The 21,658-nt window shown below is 67.9% G+C and overlaps 1 protein-coding gene across 2 annotated transcripts in view; it reads left to right on the top strand.

Annotated features, from left to right (window-relative positions):
• Window positions 1–1,543: 1,543 nt before the first annotated feature.
• KIF26A (kinesin family member 26A) overlaps window positions 1,544–21,658 on the top strand; it is a gene marked incomplete at its 5' end in the record, with an annotated part of 38,226 nt that continues 18,111 nt past the window's right edge. For both annotated transcript variants that reach the window (XM_080808455.1, XM_080808456.1), the window contains 4 exons: window positions 1,544–1,585; window positions 1,928–2,173; window positions 13,104–13,556; window positions 19,765–19,955. In XM_080808455.1, coding sequence (XP_080664581.1) covers window positions 1,544–1,585; window positions 1,928–2,173; window positions 13,104–13,556; window positions 19,765–19,955 — 932 coding nt within the window. The remainder of the gene's footprint in view (window positions 1,586–1,927; window positions 2,174–13,103; window positions 13,557–19,764; window positions 19,956–21,658) is intronic.

Below are 21,658 nucleotides of genomic sequence, written 5' to 3' on the forward strand. Positions count from 1 at the left end.
TTCCCCCCCGCGGCTGAGACGAGGTAGGAGACGGCCCGAGCTTCCGGCCCCCGGCTGGGGTGGGGGGAAGGGGCTGGAGGCCGCGGGACGGCCGAGACAGAGTGGGGAGCCCCTGCCCACTTTATTCCCCGCACCCCACCACGTGGCGGACTAGAAGTGACCCGGAAAGCAGGGCGGGGAGGTGTTACGAGCCACGGTTCATTTTGGGGGAGTGCGTGCGTGGACGGGGAGGACATTCCAAGTAAAAGGGTGCGGGGCAAGACGTAATTGGGGGCGCAGGCCAGTCGAGGAGCAGTCCGAACTGCGTGAGGGTTTGCGTGCGCGGGGAGCCGCGGTCCGGGGTCTCCGACCGGACCGCCGCCCGCCCGCCGCCCCTTCTCTGGCTGGGCCCTCGCTGGGCCCCGGACCGTCTGCCGGGACGCGCGGCGCGGGGTCTGTCCGGAGCCGCGGGACGGAGAGCGCGGCGGGCGGCAGGGGGCGCTCGCGCCACGGGAAGCTCGCGGCCGCGCCCTGCGAGCCGGACCCGGGCAGTCGGGCTGACCCCGAGCCTGGACCCCGAGCGGCCTGCGCCTCCGAGAGCCGCGCCTCTTCGGGCCGGGCTGGAGCGGGAGCAACCGGTCGCCGAGAAGGGGGGCGACCTCTCAGCCGGAGACAAACAGGCAATTAATTCCGGAGCTGAGTCCCATCTGCCAGGCCGGTGACAACAGGTCCCGCGCGCATCCCCCGGGCCCGCCGCGCCGCCGCCTCCGGCCTCCCGGGCGCGCAGCGCGCACACCCACTTTCCTGCCCACGCGAGGCTGCCCCGTACGCGTGCCCCTTGCAGACTCGCCGGGAAGCAGCGACTCGGACGCAGGCGCTGCACGTTCCGAGGCGCACCCCGCGGCGACGAGCACCTACGTGCGATTGTTGGACCCCAAGGGTGGCCCGCGACCCGCGGAGCGCGCGGGATTTGCGGGAAAAAGCGAGGGGGAGTCGGGGTCGGGGTCCCGCTCCTTCCTCGTCCTCCCTAGCTGTGCGACCTTGGGCAAGACCTTTCTCTCTGCCGCCTCAGTGTCCCTGCGTAAAGTGAGGCGCTGGTCGGTGCGTCCCCGGGGACGCGCGGACCCCACTGTCCCGGGAGAGGAGCAGGGAAGCGCATGCGCGCCAGTGCCCCGGCTACCTCCCGGAGGCCCTCCGGCGCCCCTCCCTCCGGCTGGGACTCGCCTAACAGGTTGGGGTCCTGGGAGTGGGAGGGGCCGCGCGTCGAGCAGGGCCCCCTCCCCCACGCACCGCCGAGCGCCGGGCTTGGGCGGGGCGGGCCGGCCTTCCCGGAGCCCGGCTCCCCCGGCCCCGCCCCCGGAGCCCCGCCCCCACCCTGCCCCGCCCTCGGCTCCCCGGCACTCCCGCCGCCGCCGCCGCCGCCGCCGCCGCGCGCTCTCCCGCACTCGCCGGCGCCGCCAACTTCGGAGCGGCCGGCCGGACCATGGGGGCCCCCCCGGGCCGGATCACGTAGCCGCGGCGACCCCGGAGAGCCCGCGCCGCCCGAAGCGCCCGCGCGCAGGCCATGGGCGGCCGCGGCTCCCCCCTGTGCGCGGCGGCACCCGCGGTACGCGCGGCCGGGCCCCGAGAGGGAGGCGGCGGCGGGCGCCCCGAGCCGGAGTCCGGGACGCCGAGGACGCTCGCTCGCGGGGTGCGCTGCGCCCTCTGGGGGCCGCGCCTGGAGCGGAGCGGGAGGGGGCGCCGGGCCTCCTGCCGGGGGGACCCGGTCCCGACCTCGCGGCCGCGAGGGGAGGGTGGGCGGCAGGCTGGCGGCCCGCGCTCCGAACTTTGCCGAGTGCCTCCCTCTGCGCCCGGGACGCGCCGCGCCCCGCCGTCCGCGGTGCTGGGTCCCGGGGCGGCGCCGCTCGGGGGCCCAGGCTCACGTCCCCTTCTGCCCCCACCCCCGCAGGTGGCCGAGGGCGGCCCGGCCCGCGAGCCGCTGCAGCTGCTGGAGGTGTCCCCCCGCAAGAGGCTGCCCGACGGGCCCGAGCAGGACCCGTGCGGCAGCCGCCCTGCGCCCGAGGGCGCCGGTGCGGGCGCCGAGCAGGGCCACTCGGCGGGCGGAGGCGGCTGGTGCCGCCACTGCCACACGAAGCTCGCCGAGCTCAAGCGACAGGCGTGGAAGCTGGTCAGCGGGCCCGGGACGCCCCACCGGGTAAGTGGACCTTCCTCGGGCCATCTTCTCCCGGGCTGCCATTTGGGAGACCCAGGGTCCCGGAGGGAGGCGACGGTCCACCGAGCGTTTTTCGGCCGGTTCTTCTGCTCCCTGGGCCTCGGTTTCCCCTTCTGTGACGCGCCGTGCGTGAGCCGCAGCAGTTCTAGGAGGCTCCGCGGTGGGATCGGAGGGGGGCTGGGCGGGCGTTTCTCCCCGGAGCCACAGATGTCCCACAGCTGGAATCCCAGTCTGTGTCTGGGGGGGGGGGAGGGAGAGGGGGATGGCGCGGACTCCGCCCTGGGCGGGACAGCTCCTGCCCCGCCAGCAGCAAGAGGTTACTCCGTGCGCTGTTGCCCTTGGGGCTCCTGGGCCCCCAGCCAGGTGTCTGGAAATTGCACACCTGGGGCCAGAGGGCTTGGAGGACCAGAGGGTGGGCCTGCTGCTGTGAGGGGGGCCCTGCCTTCCCCCTTTCCCTGGGTCATGAATAAGAATTGTGCGTGGGACACAGCCTGGGGCTTTGCCACCTTAGGCGGCGGCCACCCATTTGGGAACGGAGGGGCTGGGCCCCAACAGCCTAGGTGTTTGCCGGTGAAGGGGGCTCTGCCAGACTCTCCAGCCAATGGGCTTGCCCTGGTCTTGGAAGGAGCTGGGACCATTGTTCGAGGAACAATGAGGCCTGGAAGTTTGCAAAGCCTGGGAAGGTGGGGGTCTCCGGCGGAAGCCCTTCCCGCCGCACCTTCGGTCGTTTTGAAAGCTTTCTTGGGAAGTCTGCATCATCCCCGTTGAAGCTAAATATAGTTCTCCCAGCGGCGCCGCCGGGATGGGGGCGAGAGCCAGGGTTCCAGGGGGTCCCAGGGTGTTCCTGTCTTGGGCTGGGGCGGGGAAGGGAGGCGAGTCTGGTTTCTGCGGCCTGGAGGGGGGACCTGTGGCCCGCCCCGGGTGGGGGAGGGGGCTGCACCCTCCAGATCTGCCGTTCGGAGTGGGGTGCAGCCTTCCCAAGCTCTGTGCCCCCAGGTGGCCTGAATCTGGTTGAAAGGCAGCAGAGGACCCGCAGGCTCCCATGAGAGGGAGGTGTGGGACGGACTTCCTGGGGGCCTGTCGGAGCTCCCCGGGCCACCTTATTACCCGTTAGGGGAAACAGGCCTGGGAGAGGAGGGGCTTCAGGGACTGAGCTGGGTTCTGCGAGTGGTGCTGGGCGCGGTGCTGGGCGCGAGGCCAGCTGGTTGCGGGTGGGGGGTGAGGGGGTGGGGTCCTGGTGGGGAGAGCCCCTCATGGGGGCGGGGGCGGGGCTCTGTGGTCTCCCGCCCACGCGGATCAGGGAAGCCTCCTGACCACCCAGAGTGCTCACCTCACACCTGCACCTGCCCGAGCCTATTCTGAGTTTGGCAGTACCCCTCGGTGCCAGGTGGGGGCTCACCCCATTTCCTGGCTGCCCCTGGTACCCAGCAGCATGCTCACCCAGCAGACGGGGTCCCGTGCTTTGTTCCTGGTCTGCAGCCCCTCCCCTGCTGTGTTTCCTCCTTTGTCAGATGGGTGTAGCCTTCTGGGGCCCTCCTGGGAGTGGGATCCAACCTGGAGGGTGCTTTGCCCAAGCATTAGTCCTTGTTTTCCCTGTGAGGGTGGAAGCAGGTCTTGCGGGGCTCGAGGCCCTAAGGCTGAGCCACCCAAGCCAAGGGACATGGGGGTTTGGGCCTGAGACCCTGGGACCTTGTTCGGTGTCATTGGCCTGGGCAGCCCAGGCTTTCCCCGGCATCCTGGCTGACTCTCAGCCTGGGGCCTGGCCCGCCTGCCCCAGAACTTCCTTCAGGGAGGGCTCCGAGGTGTGCTCTGGGACGTGTGCAGGGACCCGCTTCTGCCTTTGGTTAGGGAGGTAGCTGGGGGGGACCTGTGTGTGACCGGCTTGGGCTGAGCCCGGTGCTCCTTTGAGTCTGGCTCGTGTCCAGGAGCCCTAGGCTCTGTTCTGAGGCCAGCACGGCACTGGAGCACGGAGTTGGCGTTCTAGGATTTTCCACAGGGGCCCTTTCTTGGTGTTCATCATGCAGAGATGAACTTCGTAGGGCACTTCAGACTCCGGGTGGGGGGCCTCGCTGGGCTCCCGTGGCCGGACTGGAGCCAGACCCCAGCCTGGCGATTGGAGGCGCTCCCCTCGGGGGTTCCGGCTTGCTCTCAGGTGGAGAGGGAGGCTTGCGAGGGTAGAGGGACAGTGGATGTTAGCCAGCCCCGGGTCACCCCATCGTGTGTCCCTGGAGTCCCGGCCAGGGCTCCGCCCAGCTGGCTCCTTGCCCTCCCTCCTTACTGGCAGACATCTGTCTGCTCTGGACCGGGGGCAGGTTTGTTGAGCCCCGGGACCATGTTTGTACCCATTTCATGGGCAGCTAGAGCAACGCTCGCACATGGCGGCTCGCACAGCCCAGCCCTCACTGCTTTGCTGGGGTGTGGGCTCAAGGGTCATTCTCTGCCTGGGTCTTGGCCCCCCTGGGGTCTAGGGGGGGCAGTTGGAACCCTGTGCAGGCTTTAGGTGGCCTGCCTCTCCCTTGCCTCTGTCCTCTCTTCAATCTGTGCCTGCCTCAGTTTCCCCATGGGAGAAGCGAGGGTGACCGTGGTCCCCAACGAGGAAGGTCTTCTGTGGGGAGTGGATAGCACTGTGCGCTGATGCTGCTGGGGGTCATGGGCAGGGAACGTGCTCTGCCTGCCCAGCTGTAGCCTGGGAGGGCAGCGGGCCTGGTGTGGAGAGACACCCAGACGGGGGTCTTCAGGCTGGACAGCCCCCGCTGATCCGTCCCCACCCCGCCCCAGCGCGCCCTCCTCTTCTCTTACCAGGTTCTCAGGCCTTGTGTTCAGGTGACCCTTCAGGACCCTTCCATGGCCTGGAGCCATGGCCTCTGGACTGTTCCGCAGCCTCCCCGGGGCCCTGCCCGCTGTGGGCCTTGCTACAGACGCCCCTCTCCTCCCCGGACCCCCAGCGTCCCCAGACCACCCTGCCAGTTCCCTGCCCTGAGCTCCCTGCGCCCCCTCCCAGGGGGCCCTGCCTCTGAGAAGTCGGCTGGGGGCTCCCGACGCCTCCCGTGAAGGGCCCAAAGCCTCCCTCTTCCGCACACCTGAGCGCCCCCCAGCTTAGCACCGGCCCCTCTGTCCTTCTCATTCCCCGAGAGCCCCAGGCCCTGGCCTTGCCCATTCTGTGTCCTCCCCCGTTAAGGTGAACTGGTCACCAGGTTCCTGCAGACCCTGTCAGCGTCCCTTCCAGTCCGGTGCCCGATGCCCGCCCAGCCCCAGCTCCCACCCTCAGGGCCCCCAGAGGGGCCTTGCTGAACTGTGGACCCATTAGGAAGGGGTCTCTGGCCAGTCCCAGTCCTGCTAGCCTGGCCTGGCCTGGCCCTCTCGGCCGAGGCTCAGCGGGAGGCGCACCCTTGCACCCGGGGTCACCCCTGCATGAAGACCCCATCTGCCCCCCCCCCCGTGGCCTGTCACAGATGCTGCTTTTGCAGACCCCCGGCCCTCGTCCTGTCCACGCTCTGTGGGCAGACCCCCACCCCAGTCTCCAGCATCCCTGATACCGGCGCCCACGCGGCTGACCGTGGTGGGGACACTCAGACGTGCTGGCGGGCTTCACTCCGTACACGGCTCCCGCCGCTTCTCCGTGGTCACGAGCCCCCGCCTACCCCGTGAGCTTCCCCTTCCCTCGTCTCGGGGCGGCCGCCACTGCTGCCCCCTGACCTGGTCCTTTCTCAGCTCCTTCTACACCCCTTGGCCACTGTGTGGCTTCTGTGCCCTCTGTGCTACCCCGAGGCCGGGAGCTCTGTCAGGGCAGGCATGGGGTCCAGGTAACCCGGAGACGTTTGTTGAGTGACTAAGTGACCAGGCTTTCCCTCCCTCACCTCTGCGGATTTCACACCCACCGCTCCCTGGCTGGATTCCTGCGTTCCCCTCCCCCACCCCGGGTGACAGCCCCCGTGGAGGATGGCGACCCTTACCCTCCTTGGTGTAGTGGGGGCCCGGATCCTGCTTGGGGACCTGTTCCAGCCGCCATCAGACGGGTCATGCGAAGGTGGTGGCTCTCCCAGAGACCCATGACGGCCGCCGCATTGTTACTGCTGCTGAACGGATTAGCGCCCCTGAGGGGGGAAAGGGAGCAATTCTCATTTAGCCCTTGCAGACTCTTACTCACCCTGGCAGGGGGTCTCCTCGTCTTAGCCCCCGTGGGCTCCAGGACCACTGCAGCTGGTCCCTGACTGTTCGTGCGGCCCCCAGGTTTTGCACTGAGCTCGACCCCAAGTCTGAAGGCTCCTGGGGAGGGGCACCGGCTCCCGTCCTAACCTAACCAGGCTCCTGCGGCTGGTGTCCTGGAGACCCTCCTGCTTGTCTCTGCGGTTTGGTTCCGGGGGAGGGGGCGGCACTTCTGCCAGCTCAGCATTCCCCCGTCACTCCCCCCTCCAGGAAGCCTTCCGGGCTATGTCCACGGCCTCCAGCTCTGCTTGCACTGACATGCAAGAGTGGGGTCCTGGTCTGCTGTCCCGACTGGCCTGTGGTCCTGGGAGAGCAGGGGCGGAGCCTGGCTGGTGGGGGACACTTGCTACCTGCTCTGGGTTCCTGAACCCCTGTTCTGTGCACTGTTTCGAGCCTGGCCTGAGCTCTGCCGGTTTCTGGGACGACCTCTGAGCCAGGGCTGCCCTGTCGGCCTTGGGGCTCCACAGACCGGGACCTTGGCATGGGCAGTGTGCCCAGGAGCAGCCGGGGAGGTGTGCGAGGGGCGGGAGCTCCCTGGGGCTGCTGGCTGGGCGGTCTCCCAACTGGCAGGGGGCTTGGATGACTCAGCTGGGAAGGGATCCGTCTGTGGGGCTCGGAGGCTCCCAGGCCACTGCAGGGGCCCAAGCCTGGGCAGGGTGGAGGAGCGGGCCGGGTGTGGGCCCTTCAGCCCCAGCCCTCGTGCCTCATGGGAGGGAGTTTGCTTGAGGGGCTCTGGGTGCACTCGGAGGTAGGGCTGAGCCAGGGGTGTGTGCGGTGGTGACCGGCCTCGCTGCCTCTCCGCGGAGAGGCGCAGGGTCAGGGAGGGCCGAGTCCCTTGCTCCCCCTGGGTTAAAAGGGGGGAGTTTCACTTTTGGTGTCACGTTTTGTGGCTGGGGGACCCCCATGGGGCTATGTGCAGGGTCCTGGGCCCTCCGTGGGAGGGGCTTCTTGGCCTCATCTGGTCTGGTCTTGGACCGAACCCCCCACCCGCGGCGGCACCCAGGCTTCAGCTCTTGCGGCTGGGCTGGGGCAGGGGTGGGTGGGCTCTGCCGGGCGCCTGGGGCTGGCAGATTTATGGTCCCACGTGGCCCAGGGCCAGGGGCTCTGCGTTCCCCTCCGACCCTGTGTGATGGATGCTGGCCTGCGCCGCTGCCTGTTTCCAGGTGGAACCTGCCAGTCGTGGGCCCTGCCCCATACCCTGCTGGGGCTGGGGCTGCAGGGTCGGCCTGTCCCTAAAAGTCACCGTCCCCCTTCACAGCTACAGCGCAAGGCCACACAGCCCAGCCGCACAGACTTGGCCTGTCTAAAACACAAGGGATTGTCTGGAAGCCATTTCTGTGTGGCTTGTTTGGTGGTTGGGCTTAATGTGGCCATGGGTCTCCTGATCTCATCCCTGGGGTCCCCTTCCCTGGGCCCCCTTCCTTCTCAAACCTTCCACACTTTGATCCCCAGCCTTGTTCCCCAAGCTCACTGATCCGAGGGCCTCAGGCTCAGGCTCAGGCTCAGGGGTAGTGACGTGGTTCCCAGTGGCGTGGGTGTGTGTGGATATGGGTCTGTGGCCCCTGGGCCCTGGCTCTGATCCAGCTCGCACAGTGGCCCGGCTGGAGGCCTGGGGGTGCCTGGTGGAGGTGTGTCTGGATGCTGGATCCCGAGATGACGGTGGGACCCGTTCTGCCTCGTGTCTATCTTCTCCACTGGGGCATCGGTGAGGAGGGTCGGCTGGGTTTGTGCTGTGGGAGGGGCTGCCCCCATGGGGAGGGGGACCCCTCATCTCTCCGAATGCCCCTGAGGCCTGGTGGGGAGAGGAGCCTCAGGGTGGACACCCAGGGTACCTGGCCGGTGGGGCCGTGCTTCGGAGAGGGGGCAGGGAGCTGGGCCGAGGGGAGGGCTGCAGGCCTCTGAGCAAAGCACACTGAGCCCGTCCACCCTACGTGGTGAGGGAGGGAATAGCAGGCGGGAGGTGCCCACAGTGCCCAAGGCCACTCACCCTGGCTGCTCTCCCTCCAGGGCTTGTGGGGATAACTGAAGTGCTGTGGGCCTGGGAGAGAGGGCTCTGCAGTGGGGCATCTTGGAGGGCCTCCTGGAGGAGGTGGCATTTGATCTCCGTTAGAATTACACCCACAGAGATGGGGTGGAGGTCCCCGGAGGGGAGAATACGAAGAGCTCCAAGATGGGGGTGGCTGGAGCATGCATGGAGACTGTCCCGGGGTGCCAGGTAGACACAGAGGGGAAACCAGGATGGGGTCAAGGGTCAGGGTGTGGTGGAGGGGAGTCAGACTCCAGCCCTGGAGCAGAGGTTGGGGCCTGGAGTGTCGGGGGGCGCGCTTTGATTCAACAGCTGCAGCCAGGGGCTGTGTGCCAAGGTTCCCAGCAGGAGAGCGTGAGGGGCCGGCTCAGGGGTGGGGTCCATCCCGCATCTGTACCTGCCCTTTGCTCGCCCGGCCGCCCAGGTCAGCGTCCAGCCTCCCTGGGGTTCCGAGCCCTGCTGAGTGGCATCGGGAGCCCTGGGCACAGCCTGGCTTGTAGGGTACAGCGTGGGCCCCACCCTAGTGGTGAGACTCTGCAGCGCCCGTTGCTTGGATGAGAATGAGGTCCCTGGGGGCTGCAGCCACACCTGCGGACTCGGACTGAGAGCCACGTCTGCGTGAGCCCCAGGCTCCCGGAAGTGCGTGGAGCGCCTCCTCTGAGTGGCGACGGTCCTGGGACGCTGGGCTCTCCGTCCCCTGCCCCTAGTCGAGGCCATCCTGCTGATCCTGCCTTCGGCTGCCACGGTCCCATGGTCCCCACCGTGCTTGTGTGGCATCGTGGCGTTGGGTGGAGGACAGGGGAGACCATTGAAGGGAGGGGTCTCAATGAACTAGTGTGTGCCCTGAGCTGCCCAGCTGGCTGGTGCCTGGCACGGGGCCTCGGGGCCAGGTGCCAGTCTGTGCTGGGTGGGCCGGGCTGCACCCCTCCCCCGCTCTCCCCACCCTGGCTTCCGGCAGAGGAGGGAGCTGGCGGCTGCTCTGGGGCCTTCGGCACTGCAGACCTATGGGCCCGGAGTGGTCTCCAGGGTTCCGGCTGGCAGATGGGGGAGGGTCTGGCTCAGGGGTCCCAGGTCTTCCTGCCACACCCAGTGGACGTGGGTGGGCAGGGCCTCTGGCTGACAGTTGGGGCCTTCTTGAGGTGTCTGGCTGGTGGGAGGGGCCAGGGAGGGGCACCGCCAGGCCTTAGGGCGCTCCTCCAGGCGTGGTGTCTGGGTCTGTGAGTCCCCCTAGAGGGTCTGCCAGCGGGCCCCCTTTCTAAAGACAGGGTGACCGGCCCAGGGAGGGTCGTCTTGTAGCTCTGAGGTCTGGGGGTTTCTCCCAACCGGGGAGCAGAGCCCCTTCTTTCCTCCCATGTTTGCCTCAGCGTGGGGATCTGGTCAGCTCCTGTCCCGCCCTGTGGGTGGGCTCCGCTGGGCCTGGGCTGGGAGAAGCCTCTCCCAACGGCTCATCCCTGGAGAAGTCACTCCGGGCCTCCGATGCAGGAGAAAATGGAAGGATTACTTAAAGCAACTTGGAGAACCCGGAAAGGAGATGAAACATGGCAAGTCGTTACCTTTGTGGGGGGGAGGCTCCCTAAAACCCCAGCGGCATGATGGGTGGGTGGTGTGCGATGCTAAATTGAATCAAATTAAGAAAAACATTTTCTAAATGCAAGTAAAATATCTGTTTAATTAGACTGTGGAGAGGAAATGAAAAGTGATATTTTGCGGTGGGGTAATCGCTGTCTTTCTGAAGGTGCTGGGCGCCACAGAAGGGGCGGGCGGCGAGTAGTGCGGCCGCTGGGGTTCTCGGGGGTCAGAATTCCTGAAAATGAGCCAGCAACCTCTCTGGGACTCGGGCCTGTGGACGCTGGGAGCTGCCTGGAGGCCCCCGTGTCTGGGAGAGGAGAGGGGCCGCCCCTGCCAGCCTTCCCAGTTTATCTGAGCAGCGAGTGCTCCTTGCCCTGCCCTGCCCCGAGCGGGCCCAGCCTCCGTCTGAGGGCCTCAGGGTCGGGTGGGGTCTCTGTGTGGTCACCGAGGGCAGGGCTCTGTGTCTCTGGCTCGTGTGTATGACACGAGACAAAGATTTTAGACATGCCCCCTGCCCTGGATGTGCAGGAGGCCCCTGTGGCCCTGGGGGGTCAGCTGGGCCTTCCCCAGTGATGGGGGCCCCCTGGCTACCAGGGTGGGGAAGGGGTGGGTGGCCCCATGGTGGGCTTTGGCCTGGGATGGCCCCAGGTGTGTCTGGGCTGGGCCTCCTGGGGCCTTGTGAAGCAGGACCTGGGTTTGGTGTGGGCTCCCCCCCGCCCCCCACCGGAGCAGACCTCCTCGGTTCCCTCCTGGGGCTTCGATGCCCAGAGACTGAGGCCCTGGCCGGCCTGGGGCCTCCCTGCCAGCTGCCATCTGAATTCCTGATGACACAGCTGGGAGCGGGGTTTGCTCTGGCTTCCTGTCCCTTGCCTCCAGCGCCCCCTCCCCCGGGCCCGTGTGCTGGTGGGGGGCCGGTGCCGGCTTAGGTCAGTGAGCTCCCCCACCCCCTGCCCTGCCTTTCCTTCCTGCCTCCTCTGTGCTGGCCACGTAGGGGGTGCCACGGGGCTCCCCCAGAGGCCTGAGGTCCCCAGGCCAGGCAGAAGCACTGGAACAATGGGCAGCTGGGTCTGGGGTGGGGGGGGCGGGGGGAGGGCGGGGGGGGGCTCGGCGGGTGGGGGGGTGCTGGGTGGGGCTGGGCTGCCTTTCAAGTCGCTAATGGCTCTAGCAGGCCTGCCTTCCCCTCACACCCGGCCACATTAGCGGCCTCCCGCTGAGTGGAAAAGCCGGAGTAATCAGAGCCAGAGCCGGGCCCTGGAAAACAGGCAAGGGAGTGACATGGGACGAGCCAGGCCCTGCGTGAGCCCGGCCTGTGGCTGGGGGACCGGCGTCTGGGTTACATCTGGGGCCCCACGTGCCAGCGCCGGTGGGGGCTCCGGTGGAGCTTCCCTGGACCGCCCCAGCTCCGCAGGGAGGCTGGGCGGCGGGGCAGGTCGGGGTGTCCGCTCATCGGCACCGGACGTGCGGCAATCCGGACCTCGCCGGAGAGAATCCAGGCCTTCCGGAGGGACCCGCAAGTCAGGTGGCTGGTGTGGCAGGCCTGGCCAGGGGCCACCCTTTCATGGGAACTGATCTACCTGGGGTACGTGGGGACAGCTGTGGTCTGAGGCCGAGAGGGGCTTCCAGGGAGCACGGGTGGTCCTGCGGAAGGGACGGCAGAGCCGGCGCCCGCTCTCAGCGAGGCCACCCCCCATAGCTGGTCCCCAGTGTCTGTGCGCAGGGTTGGGCGGGCCACGGTTCAGGCCTGGGGAGCCTGGCTGGGGTGAATGAGATGCACCTGGTGGGATGGTGGCCTCAGTTTCCTCTTCTGAGTAATGGGTGTGTTGGGGGAAGCTGTAGGGAGCGGCCTGGGGCGAGGTAGGGGAAGGCTCCAGCCCTGGGAAGTTGTCGCGGGCCCCTGCTGGGGTCAGGGAGGGGGCAGCTTGAGGTCCAGCCGAGTGGCCCAGCTGGCCACAGTGAAGACATAGGCCCGCATTTGAGGTTGGTTCTCTGGAGAGCCCTGGGAAAGTCCTGGGTGGTCATGGCCACAGCTGGGCTGGGCCAGTGTTTTGTCGAGGGGCTGCCCTGTGCAGGCACCTGTGGCTGGGCCTTACCTCTCAGGGGAAGGGAGGATGTGGAGGGGCTGGCCTTGGCTTAGAGCCTGATCCCCACGGGGCTGCCCCAGGGAGGCGCCCAGGGAGAAGAGCCTGGTGGGGTGGTCGAGGGACAGGGCATGAGCCCTGGGACTAGGACTCTTGATAACGTTTTTCCAGTGAGGTTCCTTCTGAGGACTGGCTCTCTCTCCCTCTTCCTTCCAGAGGTGTCACCTCTTCCAGGAAGCCCTCCCTGATCTCCAGGCTCTGGGCTGCCCTGGCTCCTGTCCTTCGCCCTTTCTGGGTATCAGGCTCACAGGGAGAGCCATGTGTCCCCTTCGTGCAGTGCACAGCGGGGGGAACAGGGCTGCAGCGGCAGCCACCACGCCGCATGGGCCCCGGGGACCACGTCCGTGCCTGTGGTCGAGCGGGGTGGGCACAGAGCCTCCTGCCTCCTTGCCAGCTGGCCCCGGTGTGTCCGTCCTCACCCCTCCCGGTGTCATCGGTGACTTCTGCGGGCGCGGTGAGCGTGGGACCGCAGTTCTCTTTCCTGCGTGTCTGGAGCAGGGCTGCGAGCCGGGGGGCCCCTCGTGGCTCTGGACAGACATTGCTCTCGTTGGGGAGGCCCCCGGGGTGCCAACTGCACGCATCGAGTCTGTGGGGGGTGGTCTGGCGCTGCTTCTGCCGGCCTCCCGGCTGCTTTGCGACCCCCTGGCCCGGGCTCCTGGTGGCCTGGCTCTTGGTTGGGGGGCGGCGTGCCGAAGCCTCGTTAGCCGAGGGCGAGTGCGGTAATGAGGGCGGGGGGAGGCCGGGAGCTATCAGGGGCGCCGCTGGCCTCCCTGTGAAGCTCCGATAATTATTTCCCTGCTGGGCTCGTGCAGACGAAACCGTTGGGGGCCCATTCATCAGTTGGGGTGATGCAGCGGCTCCAGCTGTGCCCAGGGTGGAGGGTGGAGGGTGTGCCGCCGTGGAGGGTGAGGCCCCAGGGGCAGGGTCCCGGGGCCCGGGCGCTGACCGCTTTGTCCCTTGCTCCCTCCCCCAGGACCCTTGCCTCTCTGCGCTGCTCCTCGACAAGCTGCCGGCCCCCGGGGTCCTGCCCGCCTGCCGCCCGGAGGCCGAGCGCCGCTGTGACGTCTGCGCCACGCACCTGACCCAGCTGACGCGGGAGGCCCTGCGGCTGCTACAGGCTCCCGCCAGCCGCGACGCTCCCGACGCCCCCCATGGAGGCCCGGGCCTCGTGCCCTCCAGCCCCGGCGCTGGGACCAGCCCGCGGGATGCGTCCGTGCCCGCGGGCCCGCCGGGGAGGCAGCCGGGCCGGGCGGGACCGGACAAGAGGAAGGGGCTGGCCTGGCCGTCTGGGCCCAGCGTCCAGGTGTCGGTGGCCCCGGCCGGCCTGGGCGGAGCCCTGAGCACGGTCACCATCCAGGCCCAGCAGTGCCTGGAGGGCATGTGGAGCGTCTCGCGGGTCAACAGCTTCCTGCCGCCATCCTGCCTGGTGAGTCCGCGCGGCTGGGTGGGTGGCTGGCCTCCTGGGGCCACCGGGCCGCGAGGTCCGACCTCTGGGTTCCCTCCTGGGGGTTCCGTCCACGTCTCTGCATGGCCCACGCTGCGCAGGCTCAGCGGCTCCCGCTGCGTCAAGGAGCCGAGCACATGGTGGGAGGCCGCATCTAGCCGGCCGGCAGGGTCCCTGCAGGCAGGGTCCTCCCGTGCCCCCCGGCGGCCTCCCTTCGTGCGGCACCCGCGGGCATGGCCAGGGCGGGTGTTGGCCACCCCTGCTTCTGAGGGCACGTGTGGTGCCGTGGGCTGGCGGCAGGGCTCCCGGGACAGGGTCGGACCCTCCTTCTCAGGGTGAGTGGCAGGGGGAGCATCTCCTTGTGATGGGGGATCCCCAGCGGCTGCCATGCCAGGTGCCCCCCAAGGCTGTGGCTCAGCGGGCAGAGCTCGGAGTGCAGGTGGTGGGGGAGGTCTGTGTCCGCTCCCGCGGCCTCTCAGGAGACGCCTCTTTTCAGTTGGCTGCAAAGTGGCCCCACAGAGCCTCTCGGGTGCACCAGATCGCTGCCCACACCGGGGGGCACGGCCTCCGTGGGACCAGCTCTGGGCACCAGTGGGTGCTGTGGGTGCCGTGGACTTGGGCCATGTGTCCTCTGGCAAAGCCCTGGGCCGGCGTCACCTGCGTGGGTTGGGATGAAGCCGGCCAGTCTTGGAGGGCAGAGCTGAGGCCGGCCACATGCCCACCGGTCACAGGGCTGGGCTGCTGGCGGTTTCTCCGAGTGTCTGCCGTGCCCCCAGTTTTTCCTCAAGCAGAAACTACCCAGGATGGGAGTTGGGAGGGGGGTTCTCCTGGGACACCGGAGGGAGCTGGTTTGGGTAATACGTGAGCTCACTGTGCCAGGGGCCGCCCCGGGAAGGCTGCTCTGCCCGAGCCTCGGGATACCTTCTCCCGGGGTTCTGTGCCCTTGGCGGTTCCCACCCATTTAGCGGAGGACTGAGACTGACGGCCCAGCACGGGGCTCATCAGGCAAACAAGTAGGAAGGACCTTCTAAGCAGAAGGCGCCCTCTGTGTGGAGGCCCAGAGGTGTGAAGCCTGAGGCCTCCCTGGAGGTGTGAGGCCTTATCAGGAGGTAGGGCCTGTGGCAGGGCGCAGGGAAGGTGGAAGAGAGGTCGGGGGCCCGGGCCAGGCTGCGATGGCGTGTGCGGACACATGGAGAAGCGCCCCGACTTCCACCGGTGTCGCCCTCCTCTGTGGAGCCAGAGGCGGAGGTTGTGGCTGAGTAGGAGAGCAAGTTTCGCTTGGTCCGTTCCCCCGTCACGGCAGGGCCGGCTGCGCAGGCTTGCCCGGGGAGTGTCTGAAACAGCGCGGTGGGTAGACCTTCCCTATGGGCACTGTGCCCCATGGGGCTGGGCAGATGGGGGCACAGGGAGGGTCCCCAGCTGCTGGGGTAAGGTCCCATCCAGTCCTGAAGCGGGACAGACCCTGCCCCGTCCCCACCCCTGGGCTCGTTGGCCCTTCTAAGTGCAGGGCCCGGTCAACATCAGCGCATCCAGCTCGGCCTTCGGGGAGATCTTGCTCTTGCTGGAAGCTGGATCCTGCAGCCCGTTGCTGGGGCCGGTCCTCCAGGGCACTCTGTCCTTGGGGCCTCTCTGGCCCTTGGCAGCTTGGGCACGGGGTGCACAGGGGCTCAGGGAAGAACTTCGGGTCTTGAACTAGCTTCCGCTTGGTGTGCAGATGGCCCCCGGGTGTGGTCTGGCTGCTTCTGACTCCTCCTTTGTTGAGTCCTGGGGCGAGGACAGAAGAGGGCGGCCAGCGCCCCCCCAAGCGTGCGCAGTGCCTCCTGGCCTGAGAGCTGGGCTGCCCGGGAGGAATGTGCTGGGGGGCAGCACTGAGTTGGGGGGGAAGCTCAGGAGAGCTGGGTGGCTTCCTGGAGGAAGTGACATTGAGCTGGGCCCAGTGGGAGGCATCAGAGATGGCGGGCCCAGCATGAGGTGTGGTAGGGTGCCGTAGGGACTGTGGTGGCCACTGGCAGTAGCCAGGGGCATCCTTACCTGGGGAGGGAGCTGAATGCTTGTCTTGCCGGGGCCTGCAGTGCCGGGCAGAGAGGGCGGTCGGCCTTCTCTGCGAGAGTGCCCAGGAGGGAGAGGAGGGACGGGAGCTGCCAGGGGGAGCAAGTAGGGTCTGTGCAGCCGGCGTGGGCGGGCTTTCTGCCTCCTTGGGCCCTGGAGCGGGGTGTCGCTGGCCTCTGGCCGGGCAGCCCCGCCGGCCGCCAGCACGTTGTCAAACGTGGCCATTGAAGGTTCGCTCTCTGTTTTACGTCCACATCGATTGCGTTCGGGGTGGGCGAGAATGGATTTATAGTTGGACAACCGTGCTGGCGAGCAGTGGGGAGATTATTAGACGCATAATAGAACTTTAGGATTCAGATGAGGTAATTTCCCCGGAACCGGGGCATCGATTGCTAGAGGTGGCTCTGGAACGTTCAACTGTCACGAGGAAATGCTTCTGGAGGGTGTGCGGGGAGTGTTCCCGACGGCCCCTCCGCAGCCCGGGGTGTGACACCGATCCGGCTAGCTGGGAGGGCCGGGCAGCAGCCGTCCGACTTAGTGTGTGGGGAGGAGGCGGATTGCGGCAGGGATGGTCTTTGGAGGGGGGAGGCACGGAACCAAGGCTCTGAGGGCCTGGAACATTCTGGGTGCTGTGGCTGGGAGGAGCTTGCCCGTGGCCTGTGGGGGGTCAGGTCGGGGGCGTGGCCATCTGGAGAGCTAGCCACAGCTGTAGTCAAAACTGAAGCCCACCTCCCTCGTCTGGGAGCACAGAGCTTGGCCGTTTTTGGCTCATTCCACCTCCCCAGTGTCCAGCGATGCTCCGTGGATGTGGGGCAGTGGAGGCCCGACCTGGATAGGGAGGCTGGAGGGCTTCCTGGAGGAGGTGCCGCACATGTCTTTGATGTGCAGACAGGAGGTGAGGTCATTTTGGTGGGGGCCTGGGAGCGGGTGTTGCTGACCCCTGTACCAGCCTGTTTGCCTCCCCTCGTCCCTGCCGTCTCCGGCGGGGTCTCGGGTAGGTGTCCACCCATCCTCAGGAATGTGTCTGGGGCGGCAGAAGGTAGAGGGCTCTGGCCTGTCTCTCTGATCTGGCCCATTGCTGGCACCCTCCCTCTGGGCCTCAGTTTACTCACCTGTAGAATGGACGTTGGACCCGACGGCGTCCTCCTCCACGTGCTGCGGGGAAACTGCTTCTGTGACGGGAGGTGGGGGGTGGGACAAGGCGCTTGTTGGGGTCAGGACGTCCTTGGCCTGAGGCCCTGTCTGTGACCAGGCGGGGCTCTGAGAGGCAGCTGGGTCTGCCCAGCGAACTGCCCAGTGAACCGCCAGTGCCCCACGCTGGGTCGAGAGCGTCCGCACGACTCCGTCCTCGCTGTTCCTGGCCCCCCGCCCCCCTTGGCTGTCCCCGCCGCCCGGCTTGAGATGGCCCCCCAGTGAGGTGTTTGTCCCGAGGGGCAGGCGAATGCCGTCCTTCACGTGCCAGAGCCCGGGCCCAGATGGATCCTGAGCAGGGTTAGGCTGGTGCTTCCCCGATGGTGCTCCGCGGAACCCCGGCACGGCCCGGTGGTGCTGGCTGCGGTTGGGTGCCTCCGCTGGGGCCCGCAGGACGCCGTGGCCTGCCTCACGCTCTCCGCTCTTCATGCTTCTCTTTCGTGGCTGCTCTGCTGCCCCATCTCGTTTTGTTCGGCTGCCCGCCCGCCCCTCCCCTGCACCCCCCTCTCTTCTGTCCTCCTGTCGTGGTCGTCCCTCCCGCCCCCCTCCCTCCCGCCCCCTCCGGCTTCCTTTGGCACGCCCGGCTCTGCTTCTGGCAGGAATCGGCAGGGGCCGTCCCGGTGGCCGGAGCCGCGTCTCGGCAGCTCGTGGGATGGTGGAGCCGAGGCGCGTGCGGGTCTCCCGAGACAGGTCAGTGCGGGCGGCCTGTGCCCTCGCCGGCTGGGGCCAGAGCACTCTGGCTGGAGGCGGACAGGCTGCATGTGATGATGGGCTGGCCCGGGCTCTGTGGGCGCGGACGGAGTGGGAGGCCATGGTGCGGTGGCTCTGTCCCCTCTGTGACCCTACCCCTGCTTTGGTCCCCTGCTGTCCAGGTTGCCTCACTGGATAGAGTGACCGGGCCTGGCCTGGGCTGCTGGGCCTGGGCACCATGGCAGAGCCATCCCGGGGGCTGGATGGAGACGGGGTGGGCACGGGGTGGGCACGGGGTGGGCGATCCACTGAACCCAGCTCCACTCTGAGGTCACCCTGGATGTGGCAGAACGTCCCAGTCCCTTCCCTCCACCCCACTCGTTCGAGTCCGCTCCTTCTCAGGGAGCAGGTGCTTCTAGTGCGAGAGGAGCCCACGTTTGAGGCCAGGGGGTTGCGTGTGCGTGTGGGACGGGAGCGGGAGGACAGGCAGCCGGCCGGGCCATCGGGGTGTCCGTGGGGCTGGCTGCCCTGCGTTACTCGTGCAGCTGCCTGGAGGAGGAGCAGCTTCTGGTTCTTGGTGGCTGGGCCTAGGCCTGGCTTATCCTCCTTCTGGAAGGTTCCCTGGGAGCTGGTGTCCCCTCTGTTCCAGCAGCTCCAGTTCCCTCAGGTGTAGGGTCGTCTCCCAGCTGTGGGCTTGGTCTGTCCTGTGTCTGCGTCCCCGCCAGGCTGGGTGCTCCTGGGAGACACATTTACGGGGCACTTACGGTGTGCCCGGCAGGGTGTTAGCGCAAGGACGTGGAGGAGACCAGGTACGTGCGAGAGGACGTGGAGGACGCTCGTGAAAGCCATCGGCATGGGAAGCCGTGATGCCGAGCGTGGCCCCATTACTCCTGGGGGTGGGGGGCAGGGAGCACCAGACAGACGGAAGGAAGCCGAGGCGGGGTCAGTGGGCCAGAGAGGCCTGGACAGGGCACCTGAGGCAGGTGCAGGGAGTGGCCTGGGGAAGGAGAGGGCTGGCTGGGCTGGGTTCTGAGGGCTGCATAGGAGTTCCTGCCCTCTAGGCAGAGGCAAGGCAGGGGACAGGGTGTGGTGGGCGAGGGCCTGAGCTGTTTCCGGTTCACCCTTCTCTGCTACTGACCTGTCCTCGAAACCCTCGGGGAGCGGCCGCAGCCCTGGGGGCTGGGGAAGGGTGTCGTGTGCCTTCCCTCCGGCTGAAAGTATGGGGCTCTCTGTGACCTTCCTTTGCAGACACGGTTTTACTGTGTCCCAGGAGGGGTTTGGAGGCTGGTGCTGACCGCGGGCCGGGCAGGGCGAGCCCCTCCGCCGTGGTGGCAGGACCGCCTTCAGAATGTCCCTCCTGGGGAAATGGTGGCTTGTCCTGCAGCCCCGCCCTGGGCTCTGGCCGTGTCACTTGGGAGACCCCCAAGGACGTTGGGCCCTCCAGATGTGACTGCTGCCTGGGCTCCTCACCCTCAGGGTCACCAGGCAGGCCCATGTCTGGTCGGCATGGGGACCCCGGTCCTCCCCGGCGGGCCTAGAGGACAGTGCTTGTCCACAGTTCCTGGGGCTGAGTGGAGCCCCGGAGGCCTGGGGACGAGGTGTGGTTCCCCAGGGGGTCTTGGAGGTGGGGCAGGGGAGCCTAGGGCCAGAGGATGGGGCTGGGGGTGACCAGGCCGAGGCGGGCTGCTTCCCTCCCGCCCTGCCAGGGCCCGGGTCTGGCCTGGGGGTCCAGGGCCCAACAAGCGCCCATGAACGCAATACACGGTGTAGCCAGACCTCGGGTTTGTCGGCGCCGACTTAGGGATCATTCAGTTACATTTCTGCTTCGTTATGGGGCTGTCTCCCTTTCTAGAGTTTATTTTAGCTAATTAGTTGGAAATGCCAGAGTAGCATTTCAGGCGACGGGAACGTCGTACATTATCATACACGGGGCGGGTAGTGCCTGTGACGAATATGTATTGTGACCTCTTCCCGGCTCGTGCCTCTGGGCGCTTGCGGGTGACTGGCCCTGAGGGCGAGGGCCTCCTGGTCCGTCTGTCCCGACTGCTAGGCCCACGGCGTTTCTGGAACCCGATGTGGGAGGGGCCGGCAAGTCTGGCCCTGGGTGGGGGCGTGCGTGTCCCTGTCTGCTGCGCGGGCCCTGCTGGCCGGAAGGTCGCGTGAGCGTGGGGCCCTGGGGCGCCTGCCGGGGCTCCGGGGCCCGCGGCTCGGGCTCCGCGGCACGCGTGTGTTCCTCAGCGGGCTCCCTCCTTCCCGCCAGGCTGAAGCGGCGGTGGCTGCCGTGGCAGTGGCGGACTCGGTCCGGGATGGCGTCCCCGGCCTGGGCTCCGACGGAGTGTCGAAGACGTGGGGCCTCAGCGGGGCCTGCACGACGGCGCTGGTCACCCCGGCCCCGGGCCCCCCGGCGGGGGGCTCCCCGGGCCCGTCAGCGGCAGCCTCCTTCTTCATTAGGTACGTCCTCCGGGGCTTCCTGGGGGGGGCTGGGTCTGGCTCCGGGCCGCCGGGACGAGCGCTGTGGGCGGGGACCTCGGCTGCGGGCCCCTATGGCCTACGGGCCTTCCCCGCGAGAAGGGCGGCCTGGCTGCTGCCCGGTGGGGCGGGGGGGGGGGGGGGCGGACCGCTGCCACCGGGCACCGTGTCAGCGGCCACGGGCAGCGGAGACCTCTCGGCCCGGGGGAGGGATGCCACCACAGACAGGGTGCGAATCGAGTCCCTGCCCCTCCTGAGCTGGGTGACCGCGGGCAAGTCTCACAACCCGTCTGTGCCTCAGTTTACTCTGCTGTCAGACAGTGCTTTCTTCAGAGTTACGGCAAAGGGCGGCGAGTTGATGTCCGAGGAGGCTCAGCCCTGGGTGTCCTGGGGTGTGGGCTGGACCCATGTGGGCTGGGGCTGCAGATTTCAGTCCGGGAGCACGGGGGCGGGACAGGGCTTGCGGGAGGGTCGTGGGGTGATGGAGGACTTTGGGGAGAGCTAGGGAGGGTGTCCTGGAGGGCAGGGTCCTGGAGTGTTCCTGGCGGCAGGGTGCTGGCGGCCGGCACGGTTGCTGTGGTTAGAATCAGCTCCAGGAGCCGTGTAGTCCTGTCCGGGCCAAGAGCTGGTGTGTGCACGGCACCGGAGCCCCGGGTTTGGCTCCCCGGGGCCCCAGGTCCAGGGGATGTGGGCTGGGGCAGCCCAGGCCCGGCAGGCCCCGCAGCAGCGGGGGAGGGAAGTGCGGTGGGAGCAGGGCTCTCTTCCCCGCCTGCTGTCCCAGGGGACCGTCACCCCTCCTGGCAGGGCTCTGGGGTTCTGCAGATAGGAGGCCGAGCTCTCATCCTGCGTGGTGGCCTGCGGCTTACAGGGTATAATGGTGGTAATGAACGGTAATGGCAAGCCCAGCCGCGGGTCACTGTCCCATTAGCAGCCCTGGCGGGCACTGATAAACTTGTCCATGAATCATGTGCGGCGGCGGAAGCCGGGCACCTTATCAGCATGGGCTGTGGGTTTGCCTGGGGGGTGAGTGGTGCTGTGTCTCGGGCTGGTGAGCGCTCTGGGTGTGGGGCTGGCGGGGGCTCTGCCCCGTGGCTTGGGGGTCCCTGGGAAGGGCAGGGACAGGGCAGAGCGGTAAAGGACCCTCCGGGGTTCACCTCCGTCTCTAGGGCTGTCCGCGGTGGCCGCGCTCCTCGCTCCCACCTGCCGGAGGATCTCCCGCCTTCTGGGAAGGAAGGCCGGCCCCGGCCGTCCCCGGTTCTGGGGGCCACACTGGCTCATTAGTAACCCTGAGCCTGCCAAGCAGGTGCTGGCTGCCTTTTGTCTCCCTGGGAGCAAGGCTGCTGCTGACCTTGGGAAGTTACCATAGAAACAAGTGCTGGGGACAGCGGGAGGCAAGTTTCCCGAAGGGGCGGGAGGCGTGCGTGGTGCCGGCTGCCATTACTTCCAGCCTGTTGGACGGCCCTGAATCTAGCAGCTTCTACAAGAGTCAAGGGCCCAGGGGGGGCGGGGGGAGTGTCTGGTGGGGAATGCCATCCAGAGCTTTCACCGGACTCGGGTCAGAGACCGCCTGCGCGCTGGGGTCGCAGGACCCTTAAGCCGGGGTGGGATGGGAGCGCCGATGTGGTGGGGGAGGCCGTGGCTCAGAGAAGGGGCTAGTCTAGGGTCCCTGAGAGACCGCACCCTGG

This window comes from Martes martes (assembly GCF_963455335.1).
Source record: "Martes martes genome assembly, chromosome: 7".
Lineage (NCBI taxonomy): Eukaryota > Metazoa > Chordata > Mammalia > Carnivora > Mustelidae > Martes > Martes martes.